Source organism: Oncorhynchus mykiss, chromosome 32 (genome assembly GCF_013265735.2).
Source record: "Oncorhynchus mykiss isolate Arlee chromosome 32, USDA_OmykA_1.1, whole genome shotgun sequence".
NCBI classification, from domain to species: domain Eukaryota; kingdom Metazoa; phylum Chordata; class Actinopteri; order Salmoniformes; family Salmonidae; genus Oncorhynchus; species Oncorhynchus mykiss.
In genome coordinates, this window is record NC_050572.1 from 39,031,848 (window position 1) to 39,048,286 (window position 16,439).

The following is a 16,439-nucleotide window of genomic DNA, read 5'->3' on the forward strand; positions in this document are numbered from 1 at the left end:
AGATTGCAGCCCAAATAAATTCTTCACAGAGTTCAAGTAGCACACATCTCAACATCAACTATTCAGAGGAGACTGCATGAATCAGGCCTTCATGGTCGATTTGCTGCAAAGAAACCACTACTAAATAAAGGACACCAATAAGAAGAAGAGACTTGCTTGGGCCAAGAAACATGACCAATGGACATTAGACCGGTGGAAATCTGTCCTTTGGTTTAATGGGTCCAAATTTGAGATTTTTGGTTCCAAACACCGTGTCTTTGTGAGACGCAGAGTAGGTGAACAGATGATCCCCGCATGTGTGGTTCCCACCGTGAAGCATGGAGGAGAGGAGGTGCTTTGCTGGTGACACTGTTGGTGATTTATTTAGAATTCAAGGCCATGTTAACCAGCATGGCTACGGCAGCATTCTGCAGTGATATGCCATCCCATCTGGTTTGCGCTTAGTGGGACTATAATTTGTTTTTCAACAGAACACTGACCCAAAACACACCTCCAGGCTGTGTAAGGGCTATTTGACCAAGAAGGCGAGTGATGGAGTAATGCATCAGATGACCTGGCCTCCACAATCACCCGAACTCAACCCAATTGAGATTGTTTGTGATGAGTTCGACCTCAGAGTGAAGGAAAAGCAACCAACAAGTGCTCAGCATATGTGGGAACTCCTTCAAGACTTTTGGAAAAGCATTCCAGGTGACTAGATCATGAAGCTGGTTGAGAGAATGCCAAGAGTGTGCAAAGCTGTCATCGAGGCAAAGGGTGGTTACTTTGAAGAATCTAAATATAAAATATATTTTGATTTGTTTAACACTGTTTTTGGTTATTACATGATTCCATGTGTGTTATTTCATAGTTTTGATGTCTTCACTATCATTCTACAATGTAGAAAATAGTAAAAATAAAGAAAAACCATTGAATTAGTAGATGTTCTTAAACTTTTGATAACCCTTTTTTTGTATTGTTTATATACAGTTTCGTTCAAGTAAATTGACTTATTCTTTGGGATTTCAAGACTGGTGTGATGTATGTGTAAGGTGATGATTTAGCTTGGCAAAAAGCAACAGTGCCTATTTCTATTGAACATGTAGTCTTTTATGACATATTTCACAGTTGTCTAGCACTATTACATCACAATAGGGGTTGAGGTTGTGGAATTTCAAATTCTCAAGTCTGCATATACCGATTTTGGTTTCTCATGAGCATGCGCCTCGTCAATTGACCGGAGAAGAAAAAGAGGACACTATCAGAGATGGCGTGCATGAATCTCTGTGGGATCCCCTCGTGGTCACAAGTTGGAATGGAGTTCCCTCAAGTGGGCATTCGGGACACATCTGTCCATGGCGCTTGCAGTGATGCCATGTTCTGGGCACTTCATGAGTGGCCCAATGTCACCTTTGCTCTGGTTGTGATCTTGCTGATCATCCTCTTCATCAGCCTTAGAATCATCAAGAGGAATCAAAACCAGGTGACTGACCAATACGTTTCATCATAGATGTGTCTGGGGTATCTAAGATATTTATCCATACAGTATCATTAGTAGAAGTACGCGTGATCTTAATTCCTATTTTGGAGACAACTGTATATAACTTGCAACAATGATTGAGATAGTATTGGTAATTTTAATTTCAACCGCTGCCGCCTCAGCTGCAGTACACTGTGGACATGCAGTCGATGTTTCATCAAGGATTCAGGCTACAGGAGGTAATCGAGCAGAAGTTGACAGCTCTGGACACACGCCTTACCACCCTAGAAGACTTTCTCTATGGACTCTGGAGACCGTCGCGTGGAGGACGCTTCACCGACTCGGAATCTGATGAGAGCTCACTTCCCAGGAACACGCACAGATACTCTGAATTGTCCGACTGAAAACTGCTTTTTCTGTTCATCGGCCGTGAAGGATCATTGGTGGAAATGTTGTGGTATATTTTTGAACACCCGAATGATTTTTTGAGCAAAATAATAAATATTTTAACCTGTTTTCAAGTTTTTTATCAACATTTTTAAAACATTTTAAAGTGTTATAGTGTAAGCTTTTACATCAACTATCTATGTTGAACGCAATTTATTGAATTGTTTGGAAAATGTTTCAAAGGACAATCTGAAACAATACATATTTGCAATATGTTTTATATATTTCATTGACATTTATTGAAAGTCCCTATTTTTTTATTTGTATAAATGTATTTGAGCGCAAAAACTCCAAAACTGCATTGACAGTCACGTGATAGTGGATATTGTGACGTCAGATGAATGAAGTCTTAGCCAAGATGGCGGCTGCTGGAGGAGAGCCCTCTACCCAGAGTGGTCCGGATGATTTGTTCAATCATTTCTACACAGAGGTAAGATACATTTAGGAAATACATCTTACTCAGTGTGTTGATATGTAACCTAACATTATGAATTTGACAAATACCGATAATTCGTCCCATGGACCTGCATTTATGAGGCCTACAAACATCTGCTAGCTAAAAAGCTAGAGGGGCTAAAGTTAGCTAACGTTAACTGGGCTAGCTAGCTCGCATAACACGGTGTGTGTGTGTACGTTCTAGCTAGCTAAGCTAAGCTACCAAGTGCTAACGCTAACCGGGTAGTGTTGTTGATTCACCAGTACACTTCTCTGTGATCATGACACGCATATAGTTTGTTACGCGGCTATTCTATCAGTGTAGAGGAATTTTGTTTCCCATTTAAACGGTGGTGAAATGGTTGAGTATTTGATCTGTTTTGTGCTATTGCTAGCCAGCACAGCAGATTCGACCCTCTTTACAGCTAGCTGCACTAGGTTGGACAGGCTTCCTGTGTAGATTAAGATATATGACTCGGAAAATATATCCCAATCCAGGGATGAGAAATACGTTGTATAGTACTCCGAATTGTCCCATTATGCCAACTGTTACACCAAGAAGATTGAAAGACTACTCGTTTTTAGAAATCATTCAATCTTTACGGTGTAACGGTTAGGGTAATGGGACAATTTTAGGAGTAAAACACATTTCTCATCCCTGGATGGAGTTTAATTTTCTGAGCCATATCTCACACCAGCTCTGGGGTGTCTTAATCTAGACAGGAAGCCTGTCTGACCCTAGTGCAGCTGTAAGCAAGTGGGTTGGATCTCTGGCATGAATGTAAACATGCTCAGTTCCATCTATCCAACCTTCCCCAAGTGGACTCATGAGTCATGACAGATAATGCTATGCCAGCTGGCCAGTGAAAGGGACCAAGATGATGTAAATATCCATTTGCTTGCTAATATGACCATGACTGTACTTCTGTGACCCTAACTAATATGGCATGTCTCTGTTCAACAGGTAAAGCAGATAGAGAAAAGAGACTCTGTGCTAACCTCGAAGCAGCAAATAGACAGGCTGCTCAGACCTGGGTCATCCTACTTCAATTTAAACCCGTTTGAGGTAAGTGGCTAGTTCCTGTCACATGCAGCTGTAGTTGATCTATTATTATTGTGACAAGGTTTTTGTTTATAACTGCATTGAAGTGTCCTTAGTACAACACCAGCAACCCCATTAAGAGGTTCAAGCCTCTTGCCATAATGGCTTAGGTGTTGTGCTGACAGGTGCTTCGTAGCAGGTTTCAACCCATTTGAGATACTTGTTGAAGGTGCTGCATTAGTGTCAGAAGTTAAATGATAACTTTGTGTGACTGTTGTATTTGGGCGAGATGGTAAAGTGCAAGAGTGTGTTTCTCAAAGGAAAGGGAGTAGTGTACCATTTTTATTTAACTAGGCAAGTCAGTTAAAAACAACTTCTTATTTACAATGATGGCCTACCAAAAGGCCTCCTGTGGGGACAGGAGCTGGGATAATATATATATATATATATATATATATATATGACTAAAGGCACATCATGACATTCGAGACCTAAAACAACAACAGAGCATGACAGCAACACATGACAACACAGCATAGTAGCAACACCACACCTTATTAAAATCTTTTTTGCCTAACACTTATTTTTCTTAACTGCGTTGTTGGTTAAGGGCTTGTAAGTAAGCAATTCACTGTAAGGTGAACAACACCTGTTGTATTCTGCGCATGTGACAAAATAAAATTTGATTTGATGTGTGTGCTTTGGGGACCTTTTAACGGAATGTGACTGGCAGGATGGGTGTTAAATATGGAGGAGCAGGGCTGCGGTAGGTATCACAGATAGGGGGGAGTGAGGCCTAGGATATATATATATATTTTTTTTTTTTAAAGGATCAACCAGTGGGTCTTGCAACATCCTTTGTACAACACCGGCAACTTTGTCTAGCTGTTTGAATCGCTTGAGGTAAATACAGATCTGTGTTGCTTAAGCTATGCAATGTAAACTTTGCTTCCAGTGAAATGCCTAATTTGAATTTCAGGTGTTACAAATTGATCCAGAGGCAACAGATGAGGAGTTGAAGAAGAGGTTCAGAGCGGTAGGTATACTACATATCTGACAGTGGGTACCGGAGGCTCCAGTCTTAGACCTACCGGTTCCAACACAGCTTCCAGGTCATAACACAGTTGAACAGCTAACCCTAGCTTTCCACCTGCACATACTGTACCTGCTAGTCACCCACACCCTATTAAAATACTATTTGCACTGACTCTTGACACACCCATTCACACTTTCATACATATACACTTTCACTCACTACCATCATTGCTGTTATTTAATTGTACTGCTCACTTTATCTACAGTAAATAACTGTCACATTGAAAGTACATTCCATAGTAAATACTGTACATTCTATAGTTTTATATTTCCCACCATATCTTTATAGCTGATATTCTTAATAGTGAAACAGCCACATTCATTTGCAATATTACAACAACAAAGTTACTGCAAACAACGAACACTGTTTTTTTTACCCTCTGACATCATTGCATGCATGAAGAAAGTAGAGCCCGACTGATATAGGTTTTTGAAATCCGATACCAATTTTAGGGAGGCAAAGGTCACCGATTATTTATATGTACAGTTGAAGTCGTACGTTTACATACACTTAGGTTGGAGTCATTCAAACTCGTTTTTCAACCACTCCACACATTTCATGTTAACAAAAATTATAGTTTTGGCAAGTCGGGTTAGGACGTCTAATTTTTTTATCAATTGTTTACAGACAGATTATTTCAGTTATAATTCACTGTATCACAATTCCAGTGGGTCATAAGTTTACATACACTTTTACATACACTAAGTTGACTGTGCCTTTAAACAGCTTGGAAAATTCCAGAAAATTATGGCATGGCTTTAGAAGCTTCTGATAGGCTAATTGACATCATTTGACTCAATTGGAGGTGTACCTGTGGATGTATTTCAAGGCCTACCTTCAAACTCAGCGCCTCTTTGCTTGACATCATGGGGAAATCAAAAGAAATCAGCCAAGACCACAAGTCTGGTTAATCCTTGGGAGCAATTTCCAAATGCCTGAAGGTACCACGTTCATCTGTACAAACAATAGTATGCAAGTATAAACACAACGCAGCCGTCATACCGCTCAGGAAGGAGACGCGTAATTTTCAAAGACACAAGTAGGCATATGTGATTACACTGGCAAAATTGTGAAGAAGAGGAATAATACAATAGGTGTGGGGAATAACAGTACTGTTCTTACTGACAAGCACAGTAATTACCCTATATTTTAGCCTATTGTTAAGAATAAGAATTGTTCCACTGATCAGACTAAAAGTAAATCAATAATAAGATATCCTGAAGACAAGATGACATAAATCTTGCTCTACACCCTAACCCAATTATTTTTCTATTTATTGATGCCCCTCTAGAATAAGAAGGTTCACGATCTGTTTGACAAAATTATTTTCATAGTTACAAATCAGGTCACCCTACCAAACTTCCCTGCTAAAACATACCGTAGGTCTGCCTGCTGGCTTTCCGTTGTCACATCCCGAAAACGCCAATCACCGAACGAGGGGACTAGTGTGAATTTTTAAATCGACTTGAGTACAGTGGGGCAAAAAAAGTATTTAGTCAGCCACCAATTGTGCAAGTTCTCCCACTTCAAAAGATGAGAGGCCTGTAATTTTCACCATAGGTACTCTTCAACTATGACAGACAAAATGAGGGGGAAAAATCCAGAAAAACACATTGTAGGATTTTTTATGAATTTATTAGCAAATTATGGTGGAAAATAAGTATTTGGTCAATTACAAAAGTTTATTTTCCACCATAATTTGCAAATAAATTCATTAAAAATCCATCAATGTGATTTTCTGGATTTTTTTTTCTTCTAATTTTGTCTGTCATAGTTGAAGTGTACCTATGATGAAAATTACAGGCCTCTTATCTTTTTAAGTGGGAGAACTTGCACAATTGGTGGCTGACTAAATACTTTTTTGCCCCACTGTATATGCTGTCAAAAAGGCTGAATTCTGCAATAGAGACTGGAGTAACAGTGACCTAATTTGGTTGATAACAAACAGCGCCTTCACTACTCTTTTTTTTTTTTTGTGAGTTTTATAAGCAGAACTTTCTCGAGGGATTTTGTCCCACTCCTCTGCAGATCGTCTCCAAGTCATTAAGGTTTCGAGGCTGACGTTTGGCAACTCGAACCTTCAGCTCCCTCCACAGATTTTCTATGGGATTAAGTTCTGGAGACTGGCTAGGCCTCATCTCCCTCCTGAGATGTGTGCAAACCTGGTGGCCAACTACAAGAAACGTCTGACCTCTGTGATTTCCAACAAGGGTTTTGCCACCAAGTACTAAGTCATGTTTTGCAGAGGGGTCAAATACTTATTTCCCTTATTAAAATGCAAATCAATTTATAACATTTCTGACATGTGTTTTTCTGGATTATTGTTGTTGTTATTCTGTCTCTCTCACTGTTCAAATAAACCTACCATTAAAATTATAGACTGATCATTTCTTTGTCAGTGGGCAAACAATCAGCAGGGGATGAAATACTTTTTTCCCTCACTGGAAGTGATGAGGACAGGGCTGCTTGCTTGGTATAGAGCACTTTTGATGATTTACTTATTAAAAAAAGGCTAATAACCCACTGTTCCTAGGCCGTCACTGTAAATAAGAATTTGTTCTTAACTGCCCAGTAAAAATCAATAAAGCCTATTCTTCTCACCTTGTGTTTTAGGGCAGAATTATGTTCAACAAGCAATACACAGAGCACCCCCTAGGGAAAAAAACGACTGCAAATTAGCAGACGTATTTGTTCTTTCAATGTATATAATATCGCCGCTTTATCTGTGGAATAAAGACCAATGCAACTATTTTTGTGAAGGGCTATCGGCCAATAAAATTGATTTATTGGTCAACTGATTTATCGGTCAGACTCTACATAGAAGAGCACTACGTATTGCAATTTTATTTACTATTCTGCTCGCACTCCTCAGCTCTGCAACAATAACAAAGGTGGTGGGGCGGCAGTGGCACTGTTTCCGCACACTGCAGATTCCATCTTTAATGTTCTACTGCCTTATTTGTATTGCACCACTTATTGCCTTATGTTATTATTTTGAGTTCATGTTTCACTGCACTGTTGAGAGAGAGAGCTCGCAACTAAAGCATTTCATTGCACCGTTTACCAGTAGTGTAAAGTACTTTAGTTAAAATACTTTAAAGTACTACTTCACTAGTTTTTTGGGGGTACCTGTACTTTGCTATTTATATTTTTGACAACTTTTACTTGGGGCGAGCATTGGGCCAGTAATCGAAAGGTTGCTGGATCGAATCCACGAGTTGACAATGTAAAAATCTGTCCTTCTGCCCCTGAACAAGGTAGTTAACCCACTGTTCCCTGGTAGGCCGTCATTGTAAATAAGAATTTGTTCTTAACTGACTTGGTTAGTTAAATAAAGGTTCAATTAAATGTATTTTAAATATATATATACTTTTACTTCACTACATTCCTAAAGAAAATATTGTTATTTTTACTCCATACATTTTCCCTGTCACCAAAAAGTACTCGTTACATTTTGAATGCATAGCAGATCAGGAAAATTGTGAAATTCACTCACGTATCAAGAGAACACCTGGTCATCCCTACTGCCTATGTTCTGACGGACTCACTAAACACAAGTGCATCTTTTGTAACTAATGTCTGAGTGTTGGAATGTGACCCTGGCTATACATACATTTTAAAAACAAGAACATTCTGCTTTCTGGTTTGCATAATATAATCATTTGAAATGATTTATACTTAGTATATTTGATCAAATAAATGTAGTTTTGGTACTTAGGTATATTTAAAATCCAATGCTTTTAGACTTTTACTCAAGTAGTATTTTACTGGGTGACTTTTACTCGAGTAACTTTCTATCTATACTTTTACTCAAGTATGACAATTGGGTACTTTTCCCACCACTGCCATTTACACCCCAATGTGTCCTGTGTATTTAACAAATACACTTTGATTTGATATTGTTGATTCTCACACTAATGAATGCCAACTAATTTCTCCTCCCATTTCAGTTGTCCATCTTGGTCCATCCAGACAAGAACCAGGATGATCCAGACAGAGCACAACTAGCCTTTGAAGGTAGAAATATAATTGCCGTCAACAGTATGTCTACATCAGTTAGACGAATACATTCAAAGAGTTCTTAACAACCCCAATCACACTGTATTTCTAGCTGTGGACAAGGCATACAAAAACCTGCTAGACCCAGAACAGAAGAAGAGGGCAGTTGATGTGATCCAAGCAGGAAGGGAATATGTTGAGCATAATGTGAGTAACTAACCACCTGTCCCTCTGTTCACACAGGTACAGTAGCTTCCCAAATGGAACCCTATTCCCTATATTGTCCACTACTTTTGACCAGGACCTATAGGGTTCTGGTCAAAAGTAATGCACTATAAAGGGAATAGGGTGCCATTTGGGACATAGATTCACTGTACAATTGTATTAATACTAGTGATGCCACGATTACAGTTGAGTTCATGTATTGCCACAGCATATGACACTTCAACTGCATCTTTTTTTTAAAAATTGCAACAGATGAAAGAGAAGAAGAAACAGCTGAAGAAGGATGGGAAGCCTCAATTCTTGGAAGAGGATGACCCAGAAATGGTATTGACAAGTGGTTAAATATAACTTGTAACAGATGTAAGACTGTTTTTGAGACTGGGCTTATTGTTATTTTACTAAGGAAACCACTATTTTCTTGATCGTCAGTTCAGACAGGCGGTGTACAAGCAGACTATGAAGCTGTTTGCAGAGCTTGAAATCAAGAGGAAGGAGCGGGAAGCCAAGGACATGCATGAAAGGTAATGGGTCCATTTCAGTCAACTTGCCATAGATTTTCAAGCCAGTTTTAAATCCAGACTTTATCGTCGTCTTGGTAAGCGGCTCCAGTGTATATCTGGCCTTGTGTTTTATGTTATTGTCCTGCTGAAAGGTGAATTTGTCTCCTAGTGTCTGTTGGAAAGCAGACTGAACCAGATTTTCCTCTATGATTTTGCCTGTGCTTTTGTCTATTCTGGTTATTTTTATCCTAAAAACAACTCCCTAGTCATTGCCGATGACAAGCATACATGCAGCCGCCACCATGCTTCAAAATGTGAAGTGGTACTCAGTGGTTTTGGATTTGCCCTAGACATAACACTTTGTATTCAGAACGTAAAGTAATTATTTTTGCAGTTTTACTTTAGTGCCTTGTTGCAAACAGGATGCTTCCTTCTTTTCACTTAGTATTGTGGAGTAACTGTTGTTGAACCATCCACAGTTTTCGCCTATCACAGCCATTAAACTCTAACAGTTTTAAAGTCACCATTGGCCTCATGGTGAAATCCCTGATTGGTTTTCTTCCTCTACGGCAACTGAGTTCAGAAGGACGCCTGTATCTTTATAGTGACTGGGTGTATTGATACACCACCCAAAGTGTAATAACTTCACCGTGCTCAAAGGGATATTCAATGTCTACTTGTATTTTACCCTATCTACGAATAGGTGCTCTTTGCAAGGCATTGGAAAACATTCCTGGTCTTTGTGGTTGAATCTGTGTTTGAAATTCGCTGCTCGACCGAGGGACCATACAATTATCTGTATGTGTGGTGTAGTCATTTACATTTTATGTTAAACACTTATTGCACACAGTGAGTCCATGCAATTTATGTGACTTGTAAAGCACATGTTTACTCCTGAACTTTATTTAGGCTTGCCATAACAAAGGGGTTGAATACTTATTGACTCAACATGTTTCCGCTTTACCATTTTTAATTAATTAAAAAATCGATAAACATAATTCCACTCACATTATGGGGTATTGTGTGTAGGCCAGTGACACAAAAACGTAATCTAATTCATTTTAAATTCAAGTTGTGTAACAACAAAATGTGGAAAAATTCAAGGAGTGTGAATACTTTCTGAAGGCTGTATATTGTCCATGAAATACAGAACAGCACAGAAGACTCACAGCGTGTGCAGTTGCATGCACACAATAATGTGATTGTTGTAGATAGTCAGATTTAATATAATAGCTCATTTAAGAATGTTTACATGCTTTGCAAGAAGAACGATTTATTTCCTTTATAATCCTATTTACGTGGACCCATCTGAAACCAAATCGTTGATGAAAATAAACAATCTACCGCAGTGAACACATCTTTGGGACGCATATTTGTTCCGAACACACTTCACTGGCACTGAAGAGGGAGGCTCGCTCGGCTGGCGCTAGCATATGGCAGATCAAGTTTGGCCGGGGGGGCGGGGCTTTTCTTGGCTCATCGTGCTCTAGCGACTCCTTGTGGCGGGCCGGGCTTCTGCAGGCTGACCACGGTCGTCAGTTGAACAATGTTTCCTCCAACACATTGGTGTGGCTGGATTCTGGGTTAAGCAGCCGGGTGTTTATAAGTGCGGTTTGGCAGGTCATGTTTAGGAGGCTTGACCTTCGCCTCCCGATCCCATTGGGGAGTTGCAGCGATGACATGATTTAAATTGGGGAGGAAAACAATAATGCATAATGACAAAGAGAAAAGTTTTTTTTAGAAATGTTTGCAAATTTATTTTAAAAAATAAACATGCCTTATTTACATTAGTATTAAGACCCTTTGTTATGAGACATGAAATTGAGCTCGGGTGCATCCTGTTGATTTGGAGTCCACCTGTGGTAAGTTCAATTGATTGAACATGATTTGGAAAGGCACACACCTGTCTATATAAGGTCCCACAGTTGACATTGAGAGCAAAAACCAAGCCATGAGGTGGAAGGAATTGTCCGTAGAGCTCCGAGACAGGATTGTGTCGAGGCACAGATCTGGGGGGAAAAAACTTTCTGCAGCATTGAAGGTCCCCAAGAAAACAGGCCTCCATCATTCTTAAATGGAATCATTTTGGAACCACCAAGACTCTTCCTGAAGCTGGCCACCGGCCAAACTGAGCAATCGGGGGGGAGAAAGGCCTTGGTCAGGGAGGTCACCAGGAGCCCAATGGTCACTGACAGCACTCCAGAGTTCCTCTGTAGAGATGGGAGACCCTTCCAGAAGGACAACCATCTCTGCAGCACTCCACCAATCAGGCCTTTATGGTAGAGTGGCCAGACGGAAGCCATTCCTCAATAAAAGGCACAACCCGCTTGGAGTTTGCCAAAAGGCACCTAAAGGACTCTCGGACCAGGAGAAAAAGGATTCTCTGGTCTGATGAAACCAAGATTGAACTCTGGCCTGAATGGCAAGCGTCACATCTGAAGGAAACCTGGTACCATCCCTACGGTGAAGCGTGGTGGTGGCAGCATCATGCTGTGGGGATGTTTTTCAGCAGCAGGGACTGGGAGACTAGTCAAGATTGAGGGAAAGATGAACGGAGCAAAGTAAAGAGAGATCCTTGATGAAAACCTGCTCCAGAGCTCTTAGGAATCGACTGGGACGAAGGTTCACCAACAGGACAATGACCGTAAGCACACAGCCAAGACAACACAGGAGTGGCTTTGGGACAAGTCTCCTGAAAGTTCATCCTTGAGTTGGCCGGCCAGAGCCCAGACTTCAACCTGATCGAACATCTCTGGAGAGACCTGAAAATAGCTGTGCAGCGACGCTCTACCATCCAACCTGACAGAGCTTGAGAGGATCTGCAGAGAAAAATGTGAGAAACTCCCCAAATACAGGTGTGCCCAGCTTGTAGCGTCATACCCAAGAAGACTCGAGGCTGTATTCGCTGCCAAAGGTGCTTCAACAAAGTACTGAGTAAAGGCTCTGAATACTTATAAAAAAACAGAAATATTACATTTACATGTTAAATATATTTGCAAACATATCTAAAAACCTGTTTTGCTTTGTTATGGGGTAATGTGTGTAAATATATATTTTTTTAAATTTAATAAGGCTGTAACGTAACAAAGTGGAAAAAGTCAAGGGGTCTGAATACTTTCCGAATGCACTGTACATGGCCCTTAATGTCTTTGTGCTTGTCTTTTTGTGTCCTTAAGGAGGGAATATAATGGAATTCAATGTTTCATGTTTTCCTTTTCAGGAAAAGGGCAAGAGAGGAAGAGATTGAGACGGCAGAGAAAGCTAAGCGAGAGAGGGAATGGCAGAAAAACTTTGAGGTATGTTGAAAAAAGGTTGTAAATACATTTCAGTCATTTTTTGGGGGGTGGTAATGTTTTGAGCAGAACTTTGATCCTCACCCAAAATAACCTGGGATGAGGAGAGACTGAGTACCTACTGTTGAATAACTAGCTCTTCAGTTGTTTTAACTGATTCAGGGGTATGGCGTTGCCACGAGCAGCAGGGGGAACTGCAGATAGTTGTTTCAGAAGTCGTCCCCGATATTGCTGTTTACTTAGTGCATCGCTGACTCTACTACCTTATATTTTCACCAGGAAACAAGGGATGGGCGAGTGGACAGTTGGAGGAGTTTCCAGGCAGGCAAGAGCAAGGCTAAAAAAGAGAAGAAACCCCGGTCCTTCCTGAAGCCTCCTAAAGTCAAGATGGAGCAGAGAGAGTGACGTCTGTTGAGATGTGAGGGTTAAGGATACTACCCAAAGGCTACATCCCGATTCTTCACCCTTTTCCAGAAGTGTATACTGGCACACTCCACGTGATGTTTTAAAAGCATATGAGTGGTGTGTAAGCGTTGGCTGGAGGGAGTTTCCACCATTGTAAAAATTCCACCATAGCAAGCGTACACTTCGGGAGAAGGTTGGTGAAATCGAGACTCAGCCCAACATTCTTACTTACACTTGACAGTGCATCCAGCCTCCTGAGAAATGTAGTTTTGTGCTCGTTTATTTTTTATTTTTTATGTACATAATTGTGATCTGCAACCTCCATGGGACCATCACACTTACTGGCCTCAAAGTAGACAAGATGACAGGCAATCTTCCATTTCTGTATCCACCTTAGTTTGACTGGACTTTTTGTGCTGTGTTTTCTTTTCTTTTTTTTCTTTTTTTTTTTACCTTTAAATAAAAGCTTGTTTGTAACAAGCCAATTTTGTGGTCTACCAAGTATTGACTCCGAAACGAGGCAATCTAGTTGAGGGTAGAATAATGAAATCCTTAGCTAGCGACTGCCTTGTATTTGTGTTCGTCAATAGGTACAAGATGCTATAACATGTTATTAAGGAATTTTCCCTTTACTGTGAAACACAAGGAGAATATCCAGCCACTCTTGGAGGACAATGGGAGTAGTTTACTCCTCTATTCAGGCACAGTGGTTGTAAAGTGAGGAAGAGAGTATCCCCATATCTCAAAGTATCCTGCCATCTAGATGATTTTTTTTTCCTTTATTTAACTAGGCAAGTCAGTTAAGAACAAATTCTGATTTTTATTGACGGCTTAGGAACAGTGGGTTAACTGCCTTGTTCAGGGGCAGAACAACAGATTTTTACCTTGTCAGCTCGGGGATTCGATCTTGCAACCTTTCGGTTACTCTAACCACTGGGCTACCTGCTGCCCCAATGATTTGCTCATCACAATTTCAAACCCACAGTGAGTTGGGATTCCACTACACAGGAGCGTCCCAATTGGCACCCAATCCATATATAATGCACTACTTTTGACCAGAGCCATATGGGTCCCAGGGAAAATAAGTGCACTAAATAGCGAATGGGGTGTCATTTGGGACAGAGACAAAAAATCCACTCCTATTCCCATGATGATACCTCCTCTGACTTTGTTTTCTCCAATACATTAAAATATGTTACCCCAATTGACCATTGGTCGTGATCATATACCTATCATCTAACCACTAGTAGTGTTCTTTAATTAGCAGTAGCATTGTGAATCCATATCAAATGTTTAATTGCAGCAGTGTTTCACTCAATCTACAGTACCATGGAAATTCGAAGCCTAGTTTGTGAGAGCTGTTTTTCTGTCCGTTGAACTGTAATCGTTATACTATAACAATAAAAATGTCCAAGATATTCTTAGGAGATAGTCAGGTCGTCTGTGAGTGTGATCAAAGCAAAGGCATTTGTCAGTTTGTTCTTGCCTGTAAGTGAAGCATGATGAGCCCAAGTTTTTAGTCTTGTTCAACATTTTGTCTTTTAATAATCATTAATTGAAAATACATTCAATTACTCATTTGTCAAAGACAACTAGACTAAATTGTGACAGAGCAAAAAATTATACAAATGTATATTTACTAAAAGTGCGTAAGTTGTAAATCAATTCAATGACAACTATCAAGTGTGCACATATAGGATACAACATGAGGATATTAAACTCATGGCAATACATATAGAAATGACTACCAAAGTGTTCTCTTCGGCTACAGAGGCATAAAGAAAAGATAAAGCATTGAAATGCATCTTCACATTCCAGATTCTCTGGACACCCACAATGTCGGAGTCCCCACACCCCTAAAATATAATGTCTACTGTGTTAGCCAGCCAGCCACTCACAAAGTATAGACTAACGGTTGTTGTCCGTGGTGCTTAAATTGCGACATGTCTATGCTTCTGCATGCCCATCGAGTCGATGTTAGGCTTTCTGTGGTCTAGAAGAAAAAGAAACGCACACCGATTAAGTCGAGGTGCTGGGTGTCAGGGCATGTATAGCTTTGCTTTAGCTTATGGATAAATGTTTATTGGTAGGCCTATTTGGTCATAATGTTCTCATTTTAAACATTTCTCAAAAGCTATAGCTTTGTAGCAAAGCTGCCATTTTGTGACTGCTGGCCGGTTGTTCAGTAATTGAAAGTTGGAAATTCAAACATTGCAGATTGTGAAACAAATGTTCGATGCAACAGCATACTAGTCAGCTACCAATAATGTTTTAGAATTTACAACTTTCCTGTATAGGCTAGGTGAACCTGCATCACGAGCCGTGCTTGAACTGTAGTGCTGAGCGATTAACCAAAATTCCAGTTATTTTTGTTTTTTAAACAACTAATTGACCAATGTCGTTTTAATTCCATTTCGTTCAGGTTTTTTTCTGTGAGCTCAATGCGCACATAGCTCAGTTTCTCTACAGACAAATCAGATCCAGCCTGAACTGTGTGATGTCGTTTCCAACAGGCCAATATTCTACATAGTTTAGGGCTAATTCATTGCGCATCTACTTGTCCGATCTGTTTCTTTTACGCCTGCTACTGAAGAGAGAATGCCGATGGTGAGATCATATAGAGAGCAGCTGTTGCTTCACAAGGTATCTCTACCTAAAAATACATGATCTAAGTGGTTAATAGTTGGTATATTCAGCAGTCATAAAAGTATGCCTTATTTGAAGAACTACAAAATTGTGATTTTGTCAGACAGCATAGGCAGCAGCTCTTTAGCGACGAGATGACTTGGAAGGAAATTAAGTCATCAAATGTAATCTACACAGTTGAAATATTGTTAATAAATTATTGTTATGTGATAAGCAGTAATGGGCACTATCTTCATTTGACTTTTAATAATTGTTTTATTCTGTGTTGTTACAGCATTCAACCCACATAATACATGGTGCATTTAATGTTTTTAAACAATTATCGAAAATGAAATTGAAAACCATGATTTAAAAAAATAATCAAACAGACTTCAAAAAGCACTAATCACTCCCAACTTTCCAGCTTTGCTCAAACCCCACAATCAAACCCCAAACCCAAGCACTCCTCGGGTCTCTTGGCCAGCTCCCACGCAGCCCAATCCAAGCTTTTCTCTGGCACCCCAATGTTAGAACCAGCTTCCCACTGAAGCTAGGACTTCAGAGTCCCTGGCCCATCTTCCGAAAACAGCTGAACCCCCCTCCCAAAAAAATAAATAAACACAACCAGCACGTGCACTTTTTGTGGCCTGTAGGTCCGGGTAACGGGCCTGACTGTTTTCTATAACGAGTATTGCCTATCCAGACAGTATTTCCTGAGACATTGTGCATTAGGCCCAATGCCAATATTTCAATTGCGCTGCACACAATTTAAAAGTAGTCCTGATTAATGCATGCCAATACAAACCATAGATAAGGGTCTGTTGATATTGCAACTCCACAACTCTAACACCGGTTTACCAGTAGGAACGAAATCTCGAATCGAAATCTCGATCTGCTGTTGGTGGCTCATCAT

General features: G+C 40.1%; 1 protein-coding gene across 1 annotated transcript; it reads left to right on the forward strand.

The window, feature by feature from the left end:
• The first annotated feature begins 2,184 nt into the window (after window positions 1-2,184).
• Window positions 2,185-14,326, forward strand: LOC110488529 (dnaJ homolog subfamily C member 8). The gene is made up of 9 exons (XM_021560761.2): window positions 2,185-2,336; window positions 3,306-3,407; window positions 4,363-4,419; window positions 8,430-8,496; window positions 8,591-8,685; window positions 8,956-9,027; window positions 9,133-9,224; window positions 12,424-12,499; window positions 12,776-14,326. Exons 1-9 carry the CDS (start codon window positions 2,244-2,246, stop codon window positions 12,899-12,901), a joined length of 780 nt encoding a protein of 259 aa, XP_021416436.1. The 5' UTR covers window positions 2,185-2,243; the 3' UTR covers window positions 12,902-14,326.
• The last annotated feature ends 2,113 nt before the right edge of the window (window positions 14,327-16,439 follow it).